The 18,435-nt window shown below is 43.3% G+C and overlaps 1 protein-coding gene and 1 pseudogene across 2 annotated transcripts in view; one reads left to right on the forward strand and one right to left on the reverse strand.

Annotated features, from left to right (window-relative positions):
• Positions 1-14,515, reverse strand: part of LOC115150394 (trichohyalin) — a 28,154-nt gene extending 13,639 nt beyond the window's left edge. The window contains exons 1-2 of one of the 2 annotated variants that reach the window (XM_029693643.1): positions 14,317-14,515; positions 5,723-9,280 (exon numbers count right to left, since the gene is read on the reverse strand). In XM_029693643.1, the coding sequence (XP_029549503.1) occupies positions 5,723-9,265 (3,543 nt within the window). In that variant the 5' untranslated portion in view covers positions 9,266-9,280; positions 14,317-14,515. Of the gene's footprint in view, positions 1-279; positions 1,732-5,722; positions 9,281-14,316 lie in introns of those variants that run through there. The other variant, XM_029693644.1, reaches the window with a different exon arrangement.
• Positions 14,516-15,151: 636 nt separating this feature from the next.
• Positions 15,152-18,435, forward strand: LOC115150395 (protein unc-119 homolog B-like; annotated as a pseudogene).

Genomic DNA, 18,435 nt, shown 5'->3' on the forward strand with positions numbered 1-18,435 from the left:
ATAGCAAGGAGCATACACACACACACGTACACACACACACACACACACACACCATAGGCCTACACAAGCCTCTGAGGGGTGAGAAGAAGGATAGAAATAAGCAGAAAGAGGTATGAAACGTGTTGGAGGGATGGAGGGGGAGAAAGAAGTGGTAGTGGCCCTACAGACTATTTAGGGAATTAAGCTGTTTGGCTAAGTAGAACTTTTAGGTCTATGTTCATTCTAAAAACAGTCTAGTTCAAGAGCAGATAATGACGTTGTTCAGATGAGTTCTCTTACAGCGCTGGTGTCTGCTGCCCGTCTACTTAGCTTCATCCGCTGGCGACTCCGGACCGAGAACAACCTCAGAGATCGCCGGCTCTGGGAGGCAAAGCTACGCAGTGGAGACACGGCCCTCTGGAACCTCCCGCCCCCACCTTCTCCCTCTTCCTCCTCTACCTTCTCCTCCTCCTGATCTTCTTTCACCACCTCATCCTCTTCATCATCATTTTTCCAGACTAAGTTCAGTGCCCCCTGTAGGGAACGACGCACGCTGCCCACCCAGCTAGAGACCTGGACCTGGGCGGAGGACAGTTTACCGCCCAGGTTCTGCATGGCTATTGGCTACCACCGTGATGATGCTGAGTGGTCACAGTGGTGACCGGGTTAATATGGAAACCAGCGGAATGTGCTAACAAAGGGTCAATACTTTTTTGGGTTGGATTAAGGTTTGGGGTGTGGGGTGTGGAGGTTGAGAAGTCCTCCTTCCCTGGCTGTGTTTTATTTACTTCCTGGTTTCAAAGGACAAAGGTCAAAGATGGCAGCGATAGAACATGTCCTCCTCACGGAAAGTCCACTGTAACCAGTCCAGTTTGAGTTAATCAAAGTCCAATTTAGGTTCAAAGCATGCTTCTGTATACACCTCACTCCCACTTACTGAAACAACTCTTCCTCTTTAGCCCTGCCAATCATGTGAACTGGCCGACCATGTGCTCTGAATACAACAGAACTTTCCTCTGACACCGCAGGGCTCACCACAATGGATGGGACTAGGAAAACCTGAGCACACACAGTGACAACTAGACTCTGTCAAACACTAAGAAACAGTCTGAAAGTGAAAACACACTGTAAGTTATCAATCTGACTCCTGTTGCAACTGATAGACTATTTTCCTTATTGTATTGTTCACGTTCAATGTCAAACCCAGCCAGCCAGCCAGCCAGCCAACCTAGCCTATATCTACTCTTCATCTACATACAACTACTTAAGCTCTCGCATGTTCTTTATATATTAAGTCTCTTTCTCTCTCTCTTTCTCTCTTGCTCTGACACATTCCCTCGTTCACAAACCAAACCTGTCTGTCTCTCCCGCAGTTAAAGACCCTGGAATTCCCAGGTTCTCTCAGACCCTTCCTCCCATTTCTTTTAGAAAAATGGGAAAAGCAGATGGGAAACTTGACTTCTCCTTGCATCCATTCATGCACAACCAGGTGAGTTGAGCTTAATTCTCTGCTTTTATCTCCACAGAGTTGAGTGAACGTTCCCAGAGAGCAACAATCAAAGCTGGGCTCTGTGTTAGAAAGGAAGGTGGAAAATCCCACGGGAAGGTGAGGCTGGACCAAGGTGCTGCTCTGCTGTTGCCTCCGTCTCGCCCTTTCTCTGTGCTGTAGGTAAGGGCAGGTGCCGGAGTCAAAATCTACATTTTTCAGGCTTGGGGAGAGAGAGAGAGAGAGAGAGAGAGAACGAGTGATACAGAGAGAGAGAGAGACTGAGTGAGAGAGGAACAGGGAGAGAGAGATAGAGGTATGTGGAGAGAGTGTGTGAGGTAGAAAGAGAGAGAGAGAAAGAAAGGAAAGAGAGACAATGTTTGTGTATGTATGAGAAAGAAAATGGGGGAAGAGGAAAATAGAAGAGGAACTTTCCTGTCAGTCGATGAGCCCTACTTCTAGCCGTATTGCTTTCACTGTGTGTTTGTGTGTCCGTGTTTGTGAGAGCGAGAGAGAGAGAGGGAGAGAGAGAGAGAGAGAGAGAGCGAGAGAGGTACTCTCTCAGCAAAGGGAGGGGTGACAAGGGACGGAGGGAGAGAGACAGAGAGCAAGATCTAGCTTGTCTTACCATGTATGGTATTTATGAATTGCTATCATGAGAGAAGTGGGGTTGTTGAACAGTGTTGGATGGAGGGTGAAGGCAGGATTCTAATATCTTATTAAGTTATGCATGCAACTTTCCACCACTACATACTGTCCATCTATCAATCAGTCCATCTGTCAGTCAGTCAGTCAGTCAGTCAGTCAGTCAGTCAGTCAGTCAGTCAGTCTGAACAGCCCTTTCATGGTTGGCTGCTCAGCCTGTGTTTGGAGAGCAAACACACTGACACTGACACTCTGCTCTCTCAGGCCAGAAATAGCCTTTCTCCCTCTAGCTCTTACTGGAGAAACCTGACACCTTAAAAAAACCATAAAGATAATATTAAATGGAAAAGACTGTTTAGCTTCACAGATGTGTTGTTTAGTTTTATATTGATGAATTACATCCTATACATATTGAGCATTGATTAGGGGATTAACTAATCTAATCAAATGTATTGGTCATATACACATGGTTAGCAGATGTTATTGTGAGATAGCGAAATGCTTGTAACTAGTAACACACTTTCTGTCCTCCTTTGACAATGCTCATTATTAACTTTTCAAATCTGCATGAAACCAGTGAAATGAGTGAGGGATTCCCACGATGGGAAGTAAATATAATTGAACTCACTGAAAGGTAACTTCAGCTTTTGTACAAGTAAATATAGTTTGGTTATTTAGCACCATCTACTGGACTAAATGGTAACTCACTCATTCAAATGAAAGTGAATTGAGGAAGTGAGCTAAATATAAGGAAAACATAGACTTGGATAGATGGCTTACGTGCCACAAAGCCTATTTCAGCATGGGCAGCGCCATTGAGGACTTTCACCATGTTGAAGTAGTCAACTGGGTGGGACTTCTGATGGGTTAATGAAAAGATGACATAATCCCATCCAAGTCAGCAGGATGGATCAGACAATTAATTATACTCCTGACCAAAAAATTCCATGATTGCAGGTGACAGTAAATCACCAAGCTTGGCTTTATACCTGTTCAGACAGCAGCTGGATCTGGTCTACTTAGTTCATTTGCCACACACCAACCAGAAAAAAAGGAGCCTATGAAATGTCTTGCTTTCTCTATCTTCTCTGAGTGTACCTTCATGTAAACACGATATAGTACTATAGAATGAGTAAGTAAGGCAGAAAACAAGGCCACACACCAACAGGAAACATGTCAATCGCTGTTGAATGGAGTTTACTTAGAATTTGACAGTCTACAGGAATGTAACATTAAAACTGAACTGCATGTTTGCTACACATAAATGCTGTTGTTGTGTCAAACCAAAGAAACAGGAGCTGTCTCCATATAACGTATGTTGAAAACATTGCCTAGTTCTTGGTTAAAACTCAACCGCCCCAACATATAACTTGTGTGTGCAAATGGTTTGGGAGCTGTATGAGCGGGAAGAAATAACACATTCACTTTATTATAAAGATTATAAAGACCTAAATGTATTAAAAGATGGAGCCCAGTAATGAGACTATTAATGGCATGAAATAAAGCCCCTCCCCACGTTTTGTTTTGTATTTGTACTTTTTTGTGTGTGGGTTTGGGTGTCTTTTTCTATTGCTCAATTTGTATATAATAATGATTATCTCTGGCTGGAAATGTTTTATGATTTCTGTTATGTTAATATACCACCTAATATATTTTCACTTATTTTACCATGTACCATGAACTGTACCCATCTGCATTAATATGTGTCTATATTCATCTGCTTTTATGAAATTTAAAATAAAAAACGAGTAAAAAAACGAACTAATTGCGTAGGTCTAAATTGTCTTCATCTGCATCTGTCACTAAACCCTAAATTCAAATTCAGATTTCGCAGTGTTCGCATGATCAAAATACTACAGCATGTTGTTAGCTGCTACCTCTTAGTCCTGCTAATGTGCGTGGAATAGCTTAACTTTTTTAGTGGTGATTTCATGCTCTTCTCAGCGAGTAGAACGAGATTGATATTCTACAGTAAAGCTACACTATTTGTGGTGTGCACAGTGTGGCTCTAAAGAGATACCTTCCTATTTAGCCATGCTAACTGCCCTAACTTCTCTAGTCTTTTTCGCAATGAACACAAGTGTGACAGCTTTCAATATACAGTATAGCTCTTAGTTCTTCTATGAGCAAAAGAGATCACTCACCCATAGAAGCCTCAGGCATTGCTATTTGAACACTTCTTCATCAGTTTATCCCTATGTATCCGTACACAATATCTTCTCTCTCTGTCTTCCTCCTTTATACACCACCCTTAGGCTGGCCTATCCTTCCTCTATCTCCCAATGTCCTTTTTCATATCGATGTCAAACAGCTAAAAGAGGAGATATGGCTATTCTAATTCCCTCCCTGTATACAACCCTTTTACTTTTATATATACATTTTATTTATTGTTTTTAGATCACAACAAAAGACATATGCAACCTGAAACTAAAATACTTATGAACTTAAACAGACCAACAATCAGAATTTCATAAGACAATATAATTGGTACTATGGGACAAGTCATTGTATATACAACCCTTTTCTAGTAGAGAAATGCATTGAGTGAAGGTAAAATTAAAGGAAGACAAAGACTGCAATAGTGATGGAAGGGAAGTGAAATGTCCCGATCTCGGTTACTTTCTATTTCTCGCTCACACACGGAAGCAAGCACGCACGCCCACACACAACGTACATGTGGGGATATTTGAGACTACTTAGCTATATTGCCCATGGGAATTTCGTCATTAAAGAAACACTTTCGTATTTACTTTTACTCAAGTTCTAAATTCTGTCAAATATCCCAATGTGTTTTGTAATACTGTCTCTGTACTGCAAGGGGGCAGCAGAGAGCCACAATAAGTTATTGCTCAATGACAACTTCTCATTCAGTAGAAAACCACAAGAGGTGAATGAAATATCACCAAGACCAAGTAGGCATTGTCTGTTAGTGTATGTACCGTGTGTATTTGTATTGTATGTGTATTTTTGTGTGTGTGTGCCAGTCTGTGTGTGTGTGTGTGTGTGTGTATGTGTGTGTGTGTGTGTGTGTGTGTGTGTGTGTGTGTGTGTGTGTGTGTGTGTGTGTGTGTAAGAGCGACAGAGAGTCTGTGTATAATTACACACCCCTTGAACCAACACCTATTTGTACCTATGGTTATCTAGGTAGCAGGCAGTGTAGGTAGTGAATAGGTTCTGGTTTCAGGGCATGTCAGTATCATTGCACAATGACACACCTTGATCCAACTATTTACAGTTACACACACACACACACACTCACACACACTGCCTTCTTTAGCAGTGACTTCATACCTGTTCCTTTAGCAGGTAATTCCACATTAAAGGGATACCTTGATACTTAGCCAATAGCCGTGTATCCTGCTTTGAGATGTTATAATAGCTTGTAGCACAGAATTAAATATAAAAATGATAAGTATCTCTATGGCTACCCCCATAAGTGCCTTTATGTGGATTCTTATGGAAACACAATTTCCCCAGTATACCACCAGGGTTTAAGCCAATGGAAATTCAGTCCACATCAGTGTTGGAAAGGAAAATGACCTAGGCCATTAAATACCCTTTTTGTGTTATAATTTTCGTATTTTCTCGCCAGTTGACATTCCCCTTGCTTACCTCCTCCGTGTCCATGCTGGTGCCCTCCTCCTTATACTTCTCTTCCTCCTTCTTATTCTCTGTCCCATCCTTCGGGGTGGGGACTCCCCCCTCTAGGTCCCTCTCGGCTGGGTGAGGTTTGACACAAACTGGACTCTCTTGGGCTGGCTCCTGGGTGTCAACAACGGTTCTCTGGAGGTCGAATTCCCAGGAGCCCAGTGACGCAGGCTCCTCTGTTCCAGGGGAGGGTGACTCGACCTGGGCACGGTCAGCAAGGAACCTGGCCTGAGACCCCCACCGCCGGGGCTTGACGGAGAAATCATCATAGACCATCTTGATAAGAGGCTTCTCCTCTTTGACAGAGAAGTCGTCGTAGACCACCTCGATGTGAGGCTGCTTCTCTTCCTTTGGTATGGGTTCTATGATGGGGATGGTAGTTGAGGTAGAAGGAGGCTCTGGCTTGGAAGGTTGGTCAGGTTTAAGAGTGATGAATTGGATTGGGGACTCTGCTTCTTCTTTCTCCCAATCTTCTTCTCTCTTTATCTCATCTTCCTGCATCCTTTCCTCCTCTCTCTGTATTTCCATTTCTTGCCCTTTTTCTTTGAGTTTCTCCCTTTTCTTCTCTCTCAATCTCTCCTCTTTCATCCTAAGCTTCCCCCTCTCTCCTTCCTTTCTCTCCTTTACCCTTTCCACTTCTCTCTGTCTTTCTCCCTCCTCTTCTTTCCTCTTTCTCTCTCTCTCTTCCTCTTCTCTCTGTCTCTCCCTTTCCTTCTCAAGTTCTCTCTGTCTTTCTCCCTCCTCTTCTTTCCTCTTTCTCTCTCTCTCTTCCTCTTCTCTCTGTCTCTCCCTTTCCTTCTCAAGTTCTATCTGTCTTTCTCTCTCCTCTTCTTTCCTCTTTCTCTCTCTCTCTTCCTCCTCTCTCTGTCTCTCCCTTTCCTTTTCAAGTTCTATCAGTCTTTCTCTCTCCTTCTCTTCTTTCCTCTTTCTCTCTCTCTCTTCCTCCTCTCTCTGTCTCTCCCTTTCCTTTTCAAGTTCTATCTGTCTTTCTCTCTCCTTCTCTTCTTTCCTCTTTCTCTCTCTCTCTTCCTCCTCTCTCTGTCTCTCCCTTTCCTTCTCAAGTTCTATCAGTCTTTCTCTCTCCTTCTCTTCTTTCCTCTTTCTCTCTCTCTCTTCTTCATCTCTCTGTCTCTCCCTATCCCTCTCCTCCTCTCTCTGTCGCTCCTTTTCCCTCTCAAGTTCTATCTGTCTTTCTCTCTCCTTCTCTTCTTTCCTATTTCTCTCTCTCTCTTCTTCATCTCTCTGTCTCTCCCTATCCCTTTCCTCCTCTCTCTGTCTCTGTCTCTTCATTTCCCTCTCCATTTCTCTTTGTCTTTTTCTCTCCTCCTCTTCTTCCCTCTTTCTCTCTTCTTCCTCTCTCTGTCTCTCCCTTTCCCTCTCAAGTTCAATCTGTCTTTCTCTCTCCTCCTCTTCTTCCCTCTTTCTCTCTTCCTCCTCTCTCTGTCTCTCCCTATCCCTCTCCTCTTGTCTCTGTCGCTCCATATCCCTCTCCTCCTCTCTCTGTCTCTTCATTTCCCTCTCCATTTCTCTTTGTCTTTCTCTCTCCTCTTCTTTCCTCTTTCTCTCTCTCTCTTCTTCATCTCTCTGTTTCTCCCTATCCCTCTCCTCCTCTCTCTGTCGCTCCTTTTCCCTCTCAAGTTCAATCTGTCTTTCTCTCTCCTTCTCTTCTTTCCTATTTCTCTCTCTCTCTTCTTTATCTCTCTGTCTCTCCCTATCCCTCTCCTCCTCTCTCTGTCGCTCCTTTTCCCTCTCAAGTTCTATCTGTCTTTCTCTCTCCTTCTCTTCTTTCCTCTTTCTCTCTCTCTCTTCTTTATCTCTCTGTCTCTCCCTATCCCTTTCCTCCTCTCTCTGTCTCTGTCTCTTCATTTCCCTCTCCATTTCTCTTTGTCTTTTTCTCTCCTCCTCTTCTTCCCTCTTTCTCTCTTCCTCCTGTCTCTGTCTCTCCCTATCCCTCTCCTCCTCTCTCTGTCTCTCCCTTTCCCTCTCCACTACTTTTTGTCTTTCTCTCTCCCTCTCATCTTCTGCCTGTCTCTCTTCTAGTTCCAGCTGTTTTAATTGATCCACTTCTGCAAGTTTTTCCTCCTCTTTCACCTTAGCCTCCATCTCTTTCCCTATTTGATCAACCACTAGCTCCTGTTTTTCCCCTCCATCTTCCTGTCCAAGAAGCATCCCTTCTGTTTTGTAGAGTGGTACCACGTCCTCCTCCTTCTCTCCCTCCTCCACTTCCTCATCCTCCTCTTCATCATCCTCCTCCTCATCTTCTATCCCAGAATGTCCAGCGTGAAGTAGGGTGGAAGCCTTGTCCTCTCGAGGAGCTAGCTGAACACTTTTGCTCGTCGCCAACGACCCCACAGTGGCAGTCAACACAGGGTGAACTCTGACAGGGAATGGTTGAGGGGCAACATCCACCCTCTGATTGGATGCCTGAACAGGAGGTGTGTCTGCTGCCCAGTCTTTGATCCGCTGTTTCACACCACCAGAACTGACTGCTTGTTTAATTAGACGTGGTACTTCTTCCCTATTGGTCAGAGCCTCTGGCCTCGAGGAGGAGTCCAGCAGCAGACTGATCCTCCGTTGTATGCTGCTCCCTTTCTTTTCTCCTTCCTCCTTCACCCCTTCTCCATCCCTCTCTTCCTTCAGTGGTGTTGAGTGCTTGAGTCTGCACTCCGGGTCAGACGGTGACCCTGGTGAATCAGTGACCTTCTCTTCCTCTTTCGCCCTGAGGACTGACACTTTGGGGACTGCAGTCTCTCTCATGGTCACCTGTTCCCGTTCCTGGTTAGCTGGTGGCTGTGAGGGGAGTGAGAGGCCGGCCGACTCAAACCTGGAGGTGAGCTCCATGGACAGCCGCTTCCTGCCTCCTCCCAAGTGGGCTGCCTGATCCTTCCCAGCATGGCGCCTGACGACCGCAGGGGTGGGCTCACTCACAGTGTTTTCAGACTGCAGTTGAAGAGGAGTTGAGGTGACTGATGGTGATGGTACAGCCTCAGTTCCTGTGGCGGAGTGGCCTGTATCAGAGGGGCCATGTTCGTCCAGTTCAGATAGACTGACTTGATTTGCCTCTGAGGTTCCAGTTGGGTCAGATGTGGTACTAGCTGGTGGCTCAGATTTTGGGGTAGTAAGGGATGTGGAAAGAGCAGTTTGGTTTTGTTCAGTAGTGTGGGTCGATTTGGTTTTGGGTGTTATGGCTGAAGGAACTTCGAGAGCATTGGTCAGTTCAGGTATCGTGGTGCTCTCTGCATCAAGTTTCACAACGCTGCTTGAGTCAGACACAGGGGCACTAATAGGCTGACAAGGCTCTGGTTTGCTGGAGGTAGTGGGCGTGGTCTGAGATGGCTGTGGAATGGTTGTGGGTGTCTTTGGGGCTAGGATGGAGCGGAATGTGGTGTTCCTCTGCAGTGAAAAGGGTTTGGGAATCAGGCAAGGTTTGGGGCCAAGCTCAGGCTTGACACCTACATCTCCTGCTTGGCCCACCTCACCAGAGGCCACGTCCACACAAGCTGCCATGCCCTCACTTCGTTCCTGAGAACAGAAAATAGTATGGAAAAGGGGAAGAGAGGATAGGGGAGTGGAGCAAAGGAGAGTGGTGGAGAGAAAGGGAGAGTTTGGCAGGAGAGGTGAAGGGACAGAAGTGGAGGGAGAGGGGAGGAAGAGGAGGAAGTGAGAAGAGAGGGGAGAAGAAGAAAGGCTATGTTAGGCTAATCATGCTACATGAAGCCAGGTATAAAACAAATCATTGGCTTTACTTCACATTAAGCTGTCACTCTGCTCTCTGTGAAAAAAACTTTCACCATAACATGTCACTTTCACATACTCTGGTGATACTCAGAGTTGAAAGCCAGTTGGTTTGGTTCTCTCAGGCCAAGCTAAAAGAGGCTGGTTGGGCTAGATTTTTACAGAGGAAAACGACCTCTGAAAAAGCTACAATTGAAGTCGGAAGTTTACATACACTTAGGTTGGAATCATTAAAACTCCTTTTTCAACCACTCCACAAATTTCTTGTTAACAAACTACAGTTTTGGCAAGTCGGTTAGGACATCTACTTTGTGCATGACACAAGTCATTTTTCCAACAAATGTTTACAGACAGATTATTTCAGAAGTTTAGATTCACTAAGTTGACTGTGCCTTTAAACAGCTTGGAAAATTCCAGGAAATTATATCATGGCTTTAGAAGCTTCTGATCGGCTAATTGACATCATTTGAGTAAATTGGAGGTGTACCTGTGGATGTACTTCAAGGCCTACCTTCAAACTCAGTGCCTCTTTGACTGACATCAAAGGAAAATCTAAAGAAATCAGCCAAGACCTCAGAAAATAAATTGTAGACCTCCACAAGTCTGGTTCATCCTTGGGAGCAAACGCCTGAAGGTACCACATTCATCTGTACAAACAATAGTACACAAGTATAAACACCATGGGACCACACAGCCGTCATACCGCTCAGGAAGGAGATGTGTTCCCTCTCCTAGAGATGAACGTACTTTGGAGCGAAAAGTGCAAATCAATCCCAGAACAACAGCAAAGAACCCTGTGAAGATGCTGGAGGAAACAGGTACAAAACTATCTATATCCACAGTAAAACGAGTCCTATATCGACATAACCTGAAAGGCCGCTCAGCAATAAAGAAGCCACTGCTCCTAAACCGTCATAAAAAAGCCAGACTATGGTTTGCAACTGCACATGGGGACAAAGATCGTACTTTTTGGAGAAATGTCCTCTGGTCTGATGAAACAAAAATATAAAGTTTTGGCCATAATGACTATCGTTATGTTTGTAGGAAAAAGGGGGAGGCTTGCAACCCGAAGAACACCATCCCAACCGTGAAGCACGGGGGTGGCAGCATCATGTTGTGGGGGTTCTTTGCTGCAGGAGGGGCTGGTGCACTTCACAAAATAGATGACATCATGAGGTAGGAAAATGATGTGGATATATTGAAGCAACATCTCAAGACATCAGCCAGGAAGTTAAAGCTTGGTCGCAAATGGGTCTTCCAAATGAACAATGACCCAAAGCATACTTCCAAAGTTGTGGCAAAATGGCTTAAGGACAACAAAGTCAAGGTATTGGAGTGGCCATCACAACGCCCTGACCTCAATCCCATAGAACATTTGTGGGCAGAACTGAAAAAGTGTGTGTGAGCAAGGAGGCCTACAAACCTGACTCAGTTACACCAGCTCTGTCAAGAGGAATGGGCCAAAATTCACCCAACTTATTGTGGGAAGCTTGTGGAAGGATGCCCAAAACGTGTGACCCAAGTTAAACAATTTAAAGGCAATGCTACAAAACACTAACTGAGTGTATGTAAACTTCTGACCTACTGGGAATGTGATGACAGAAATAAAAGCTGAAATAAATCATTCTCTCTACTATTATTCTGACATTTCACATTCTTAAAATAAAGTGGTGATCCTAATTGACCTAAGACAGGGAATTTCTACTAGGATTAAAAGTCAGGAATTGTGAAAAACTGAGTTTAAATGTATTTGGCTAAGGTGTATGTAAACTTCCGACTTCAACTGTACCTCTTATACCATAAGCTACCTCTTACACCGTAATTTTACAGTATTATTGTTTTGTCAGTGAAATAAATGTCATTGGACTGACAGTTGTTATGCCAAACTCTACATTATGCATAACAATTCACTTATTTTAGCGAGGGATTTGCAACCAAATACAAAACATTTTTAGCACTATATTCACTTAACCCTAAGACCCTCAGTTGCAAAAATGCAATGCTTCCTAAATTGCATCCTGTACAGGTCCTAAACTAAATAATTATTTCAAACACAGTGCATCTCCTTAGGCCCAGATGTACCTCTTAATCGTATTTGTGTGTGTCAGTGATTATTGTGGCATTGTTAGCCTCTGAAACATTAGAAACCACAAGGCGCTTCAGAGGGTGAAACGTGCAGCCGAACGCACCATTGGGTGCACACTGCCTGCCCTACAGGACACCTACAACACCAGGTGTCGCAGGATGGCCAAGAAGATCATCAGGGACCCCAGCCACCCAAGCCATGCACTGTTCACCCTTCAGACATGGGCAGTACAGGAGCATCATGGCAAAAACTGGAAAGCTGGCCAATAGTTTCTACCCTCAAACCATCAGGCTCTGATAGCCACCACTAGACAGATTTTCACTGAACCTTGCAATCACGCCTGCAACCTTGTACATGTGACTATTAAAACTCTGAATCTGACACCTGTCCACTTGTCTGAGACCACACTGGTCCCCTACACAAGCATATGTAGTAAGCCATCCATGCAACTACGTGACTTGAAATATTTTTTCCTGTCTTTTTTAAGATGTAGTGATTATATATTAAAAACATTATTGTGAAACACGCATTCTGAGTCAGATGTAGAGGTAGTTTTGTAAGTGTTGCAAATATGCAACATTGGGTTTATTAAAGGGTGGCCAAACTCAGGCATAGGACCACATTTATAGATTGATAGACAAGTTAAAGAGATTGTATACCTTCTGAATTCTGCAAATATGGATAACCAAATACTTCAACATTAACTTTGATGTTCCTTCTAGACATTAAAATAACAAAAATGAAGATATATATGTTTTTATATAGTGGTTTATGAAGTCAGAATAATACCATTCACGGTCATTAATTTTATGGCAAAGACATGTTATCTTTCGAAGTTCAGCCAGAAAGTACAGCCAAATACATTAAAAGTATGTATTTCAAAATTGTTGAGGCTTTGAAAAATATATGTTTATGATAGCACAATTCTAAAATATGGATTGGTCAAGATGATACATGACACAATATTTTCTATCACCTGTCAATGATTTTGATCCATCAGAGGTCTATTAGAAGTATTTCTAGAGGGTAATATTTTTTTCCCTCATTTGAATCTATGTTTGGGTCTCACAGAGTTAAAGATGATTCATCTTGTACTTATGATCACCTTTACAGGGACGATCTACAAAAAGTGAAGTTGTTTACCTTCAAATAAACAGTGACAGTTTTCCTTTGCCATGATATTCATGATTTAATCTCAAATCTAAATAGATGTTATCTCTGATTGATACTAGTATAGCTGATAGTGCCAAATCTCTATGCTATTATGACTTTTTTATTGAGATGTTTAAGGAAGCTGTTCGAATTCTAACCATTCTTGGATTGACACTAAAGAGTCAAGCCAGGTTGTTTGGTTGATTTGTGAGTGAAGTCATCTGATTTGAATGGAACAAAACACAAATGTGTCCCAGTTGCATGTTGCACATCCTGTCTGGTTTTTCCTGTCAGCTCTCAATGTAGTATAAACCAGTCCAACCACACTCCACTGCTCCATATATGAAGCACTTTAAAACCATCTGAGGAGCCCCAAGGTCTGACAGGGAGGCATATGTGAATGTCCCAAATCCCACTGGGAAAAAACTGGTTGAATAAACATTGTTTCCATGTCATTTAAATAAATAAAAAATGTGGTGATGTTTAATCAATGTGGAAAACTGTTTCATCAATGTAAGGGATTTTTGTAATTTATTCACCCAACTTGCCACCTAAATCCAATGACATGGTGAAATGGTTTGTTGATTTCAAACTGAATTCACGTTAGTTGACAACTCAACTAATTGCAAATCAAAACTAGATGTTGAGCTGATGTCTTTGCCCAGTGGGATAGTACTCTAATTCCCTATAGAGTGCACTAGGCTACTTCTGACCAGAAAAGCACATTGTCCCCCTCTCTAGTCCCGTCATTACAGTACTGGCACTTAGGGCTCTCATCAAACTGGGTTTCCACTTTTAAGTACAGGATAAGGCTCTGTCACATAGTTAAATACGATCTAATGGGAAATGTTTGCAACATAGTCACTTCTTGTTGTAAACAAATGGTGACGGTCACCACTTTCAACCAAAAACTATTAGCCAATTCTGTTATTTGTATTATCAATGATCTATTCCACCCCATATAATAGACCACAAAAAATACTGTGTTTGATACTTTTTGTATTCGCAATTCCAGAACACCTGCAACTGAGCTCCCACCAGTCTCAAATCGTTGTGTCTATGTTCGCAGTCAGTCCACCAAAGAAAATACACTCTACTTGCCAAGTCTATCCTTTGCAGACTTATATTTAAGACAGGTCTTTTTTTTCTACAGAACACATAACAAAGTATTGCGCCATGTTTGGTTGTTTGAAAAAGAAGCGATAAACAAAACGTATTTGACTGTAACCTTAGTTGGTATTAATAAGTGACCAATAAATAAATGCAGCACACAATGAACTCTCTGTCGTTGAACTCATGTAATCGTATATCTTCTTCGCCGCAGATAGAGAGACCAAATAAATAGCAATGTTAAAACCAGCGCATATATATATATAAAAGTTAAAATAACTAAAGTCCTGGAATTACCTCCTGCGCTATTATGATTCCTGGTAGTGAAATAGTTCAGTATACCTTTTCCTTGTTGCATATCCCTAGCCTATACCGACAAATTAAAAGCGTTTTATGATCAAATAGCCTACTAACGATAACGTAGCTGTTACTGGAGTGAACATATTGCTTTATATGAATAGGCTTGAGACTTTACCTGTTATCTTTAGGATCTCCAGATTACGATATGCGTTGAACAGAGGCTGTTTGGTGAATTTGTCTCCGTCTCTCCCAGTCATTCAACACAGATCCCACACAACAATACTATTGTGCCACAGCGAACGATAGTCCGCGACAGTCCCTAGAGCGGGTGTCCGGACAGATCTGTCCCTCCCACAGGTGCTGCGGCATGACTGACTGGACAAACAGGTTTGATATGAATTGAACAAGAGGCTAGAGAAATGGGTTATTTTTACAGTTCAAGAAGCTCAAAATTCCCTGATTGTTGATGGTGATTTTGGTTTTGCCTAGTTTCTTGCGCCTCTGACCACAATTTGCTAGTAGGCTAGATAGCAGTAGGTAGTAGTTAGCTAGTTAGTAGTTGCAGTTTTGAAAGTCTAATTAGTAGGCCTATGCCTATAAAACAGGCTTGTGTTGACTAATAGGCTACAGCCTTAGATTTCCAGCTGAGATAAAACAGTAGGGGAGAGTGGGCAAATTGAGCAATTTTTTACATTCAGCATCACTTCATCATGGGAAATATTGTATTATTTCTAACAAAGATATCTACATATATTTCTGGATGTTGTGTATCCCTGGAAATAATCAGAATTCATGGCCATTTCCTAGAAACAAGGGTGGCTCAGTTTAGCCATTTAGCTCAACCTACCCCATACTACAGTATCCTAAAACTCATAAAGCCGGCTCTTCCAGAATGAATGCGTATGAAAAGCAAGACATCTTAGATTGTGTTTAAAATATTGAGGGACTGTTAATCAGTGGGGTTACATGTGGTTCGAATGCCTTTGCCCACCACATGCCTAAATCGAATTGTCCTTTCCAAATGTACTTTGCGCAAAAGTACGAGTGTGCGTTTAAAAGCAAGCAGGTGTAGCCTGTGCCATGTCTGGTCTGTGGTGCACATCCTGCCCCTAGCGGTATTTCTCTGAAAGTCCGTCTCGCCTCAACTTTCTCTCTGAACTGCTGTCATGGCAACTGTAAAGCGTGTGCTTACTAAAACAAGTGCTTGACCCATCGTCAGCGAGAAGCGGAGGTTCGACATCTACGACGCCATCTTATTGCTTTGAGCGAGGTAGACCGAGACAAATAGACAAGGTTGTCATCATCACTGGTAATTATGAGCGGAGCTAAAGCTCGCATCGACCCGCCTGTTGCTGCTGAGAATGTCTCGATCACAGCGCACAGTTCCGCGGCTGCTGCGCGGGAGCGCAAGCCAGGTGGAGGGGTTCGGAAGAGACTCAAGTCTCGGCAAAGCCAGGTGGATAGTACAGAAGATGATCTTCGAACACAAGTTGGCCACATCACCCCTGAAGAGGTCCTAAGATTGCGGGTTGCTACTCGGGTAGGCTACATCTATTTTCTACATGATATTGGCAGTGGTTGGCTGTTAATACAAATGGGTAGCTAGCTACAGGTTCATTTACATACAGTGGAATTTACATAGCTACACTGGCGTTGAGTAAAACTGGGAAGCTATGCCTGTCTATTTACCTGAATAGCCTAGTTGCTATGACAAACCTTGCTAGATGGGGCTCCTGAGTGGCGCAACGGTGTAAGGCACTCCATCTCAGTGCTAGATGCGTCACTACAGACTCTGGTTTGATTCCAGGCTGAATCACAACTGGCCATGATTGGGTGGCATACAATTGTCCCAGCATTGTCTGGGTTCAGCAGGGTCGGCTATCATTGTAAATAAGCATGTGTTCTTAAGTGACTTGCCCAAGTTAAATAAAAAAATCACATATACTGAACAAAAATATAAACACAACATGTTGGTTTCATGAGCAGGAATAATCCCAGACATTTTCCATCAGCACAAAAAGCTTATTTCTCTCAAATTCTGTGCAGAAATTTGTTTACATCCCTGTTAGTGAGCATTTCTCCTTTGCCAAGATAATCCAGCCATGATCATTACACAGGTGCACCTTGTGCTGGGGAGAATAAAAGGCCACTCTAAAATGTGCAGTTTTTTCACACAACACAGATGCCTCAAGTTTTGAGGAAGCGTGCAATTGGCATGCTGACTGCAGGAATGTCCACCAGAGCTGTTGCCAGATATCGGAATGTTCATTTCTCTACCATAAGCCGCCTCCAATGTTGTTTTAGAGAATTTGGCAGTACGTCCATCTGGCCTCACAACTGCGAACCATGTGTAATCACGCCAGCCCAGTACCTCCACATCCGGCATCTTCACCTGCGGGATCGTCTGAGGGGAGGGAAGGGGTGCTGAGGAGTATTTCTCTCTGTAATAAAGTCCTTTTGTTGGGAAAAAACTAATTCTGATTGGCTGGGCCTGGCTCCCCAGTGGGTGGGCTTGGCTCCCAAGTGGGTGGACCTATGTCCACCCATGGCTGCACTCCTGCCCAGTCATGTGAAATCTATAGATTAGAGCCTAATGATTTTATTTAAACTGTAACTCAGTAAAATTGTTGCATGTTGCTTTTATAGTTTTGCTCAGGAAAGAAAGAAAGATAGATATATTTTAAGACAGCCACAGACCACCTCTACTGTCTCTCCATCCCAGGGTACCTGTGTAAACCAGAGGACAACATCTTCGACATAGATTTCATCCGCTTTAAAATCAGAGACTTGGAGACAGGGACTGTTTTGTTTGAAATTGCCAAACCACCTCATACGGGTACAGTTCATATTCCCTCTCAGTGTGTGTGTGTGTGTGTGTGTGTGTGTGTGTGTGTGTGTGTGTGTGTGTGTGTGTGTGTGTGTGTGTGTGTGTGTGTGTGTGTGTGTGTGTGTGTGTGTGTGTGTGTGTGTCAGTGTATTACTATTGTAGTATGTCTGAGAAATACCCTGTATTTGTGATTGATCACCGTGCCATTGGTTTAAAAATATATCCTGTTTGTTGTTGTGTCTTTGACCTCAGAGGAAGATGAGGAGAATGGAGAGGGAGACATGAGTGCTGGACGTTTTGTATGCTACCAGTTCACCACTGCATTCCTATGACTGAGGACTGTGGGAGCCACGTGTGTTTTCTCTCTCTCTCTCTCTCTCTCTCTCTCTCTCTCTCTCTCTCTCTCTCTCTCTCTCTCTCTCTCTCTCACACACACACACACACACACACACACACACACACACACACACACACACACACAGTACTTATTGTATGTTGACACCTTTCTCTGTGTGTCAGAGTGGAGTTTACGCTTGGTAACCGCCCTCTGAACAGCTTCAGGATGATTGAAAGGCACTACTTCAGGGATCACCTCCTGAAGAGCTTTGACTTTGACTTCGGCTTCTGTATCCCAAACAGCCGCAACACCTGCGAACACATCTACGAGTTCCCTCAGCTGTCTGAGAGCTTGGGTGAGTGTCACATTCCATCCATCAATCAATGACCCCCGTTTGAAGCACTTTGGTACAGTTTTTTTTGGTGTGAAAAGTACTACATAAATAAATAGTTTTGAGTAAATAAATAAAATGTGTACATTACATTTATGTGGAAATGCAAATCACCTTTAACTAGGCAAGTCAGTTAAGAACAAATTCTTATTTTCAATGACGGCCAAGGAGCAGTGGGTTAACTGCCTTGTTCAGGGGCAGAACGACAGATTTGTACCTTGTCAGCTCAGGGATTCGATCTTGCAACCTTTCAGTTACTAGACCAATGCTCTAACCACTAGTCTACCTGCCGCCCCTATGGTTGGAAATAACATCAACAACAGAATAATATGTTCCATGTTATGATTATGTTCCCTTCCAGTTCATCAGATGGTGGAGCATCCCTACGAGACGAGATCAGACAGCTTCTACTTCATAGACAACAGACTGGTCATGCACAACAAGGCAGACTACTCTTATAACGGGGGCAGGCGTTGAGTGTGTTATGTGCCTGTGTGTGTGCGTGTGTGTATGTTTGTGTGCTGTGCCAAAGCCTATACTCACACAAACAGACTCACTCAAGTGTTGAGTACTGTAAGTTAAACAAACTTTATTGTCATGGCATAGCTGTATGGGCTAGTATGGAAAAGTTTAAGAACAGCAGGACAGATCCACATTAGAGCCATATAGACTACTGGCAGTAGAATGGCAACATTCTGCCATATAGACTACTGGCAGTAGAATGGCAACATTCTGCCAT

This window comes from Salmo trutta, chromosome 16 (assembly GCF_901001165.1).
Source record: "Salmo trutta chromosome 16, fSalTru1.1, whole genome shotgun sequence".
NCBI lineage: Eukaryota > Metazoa > Chordata > Actinopteri > Salmoniformes > Salmonidae > Salmo > Salmo trutta.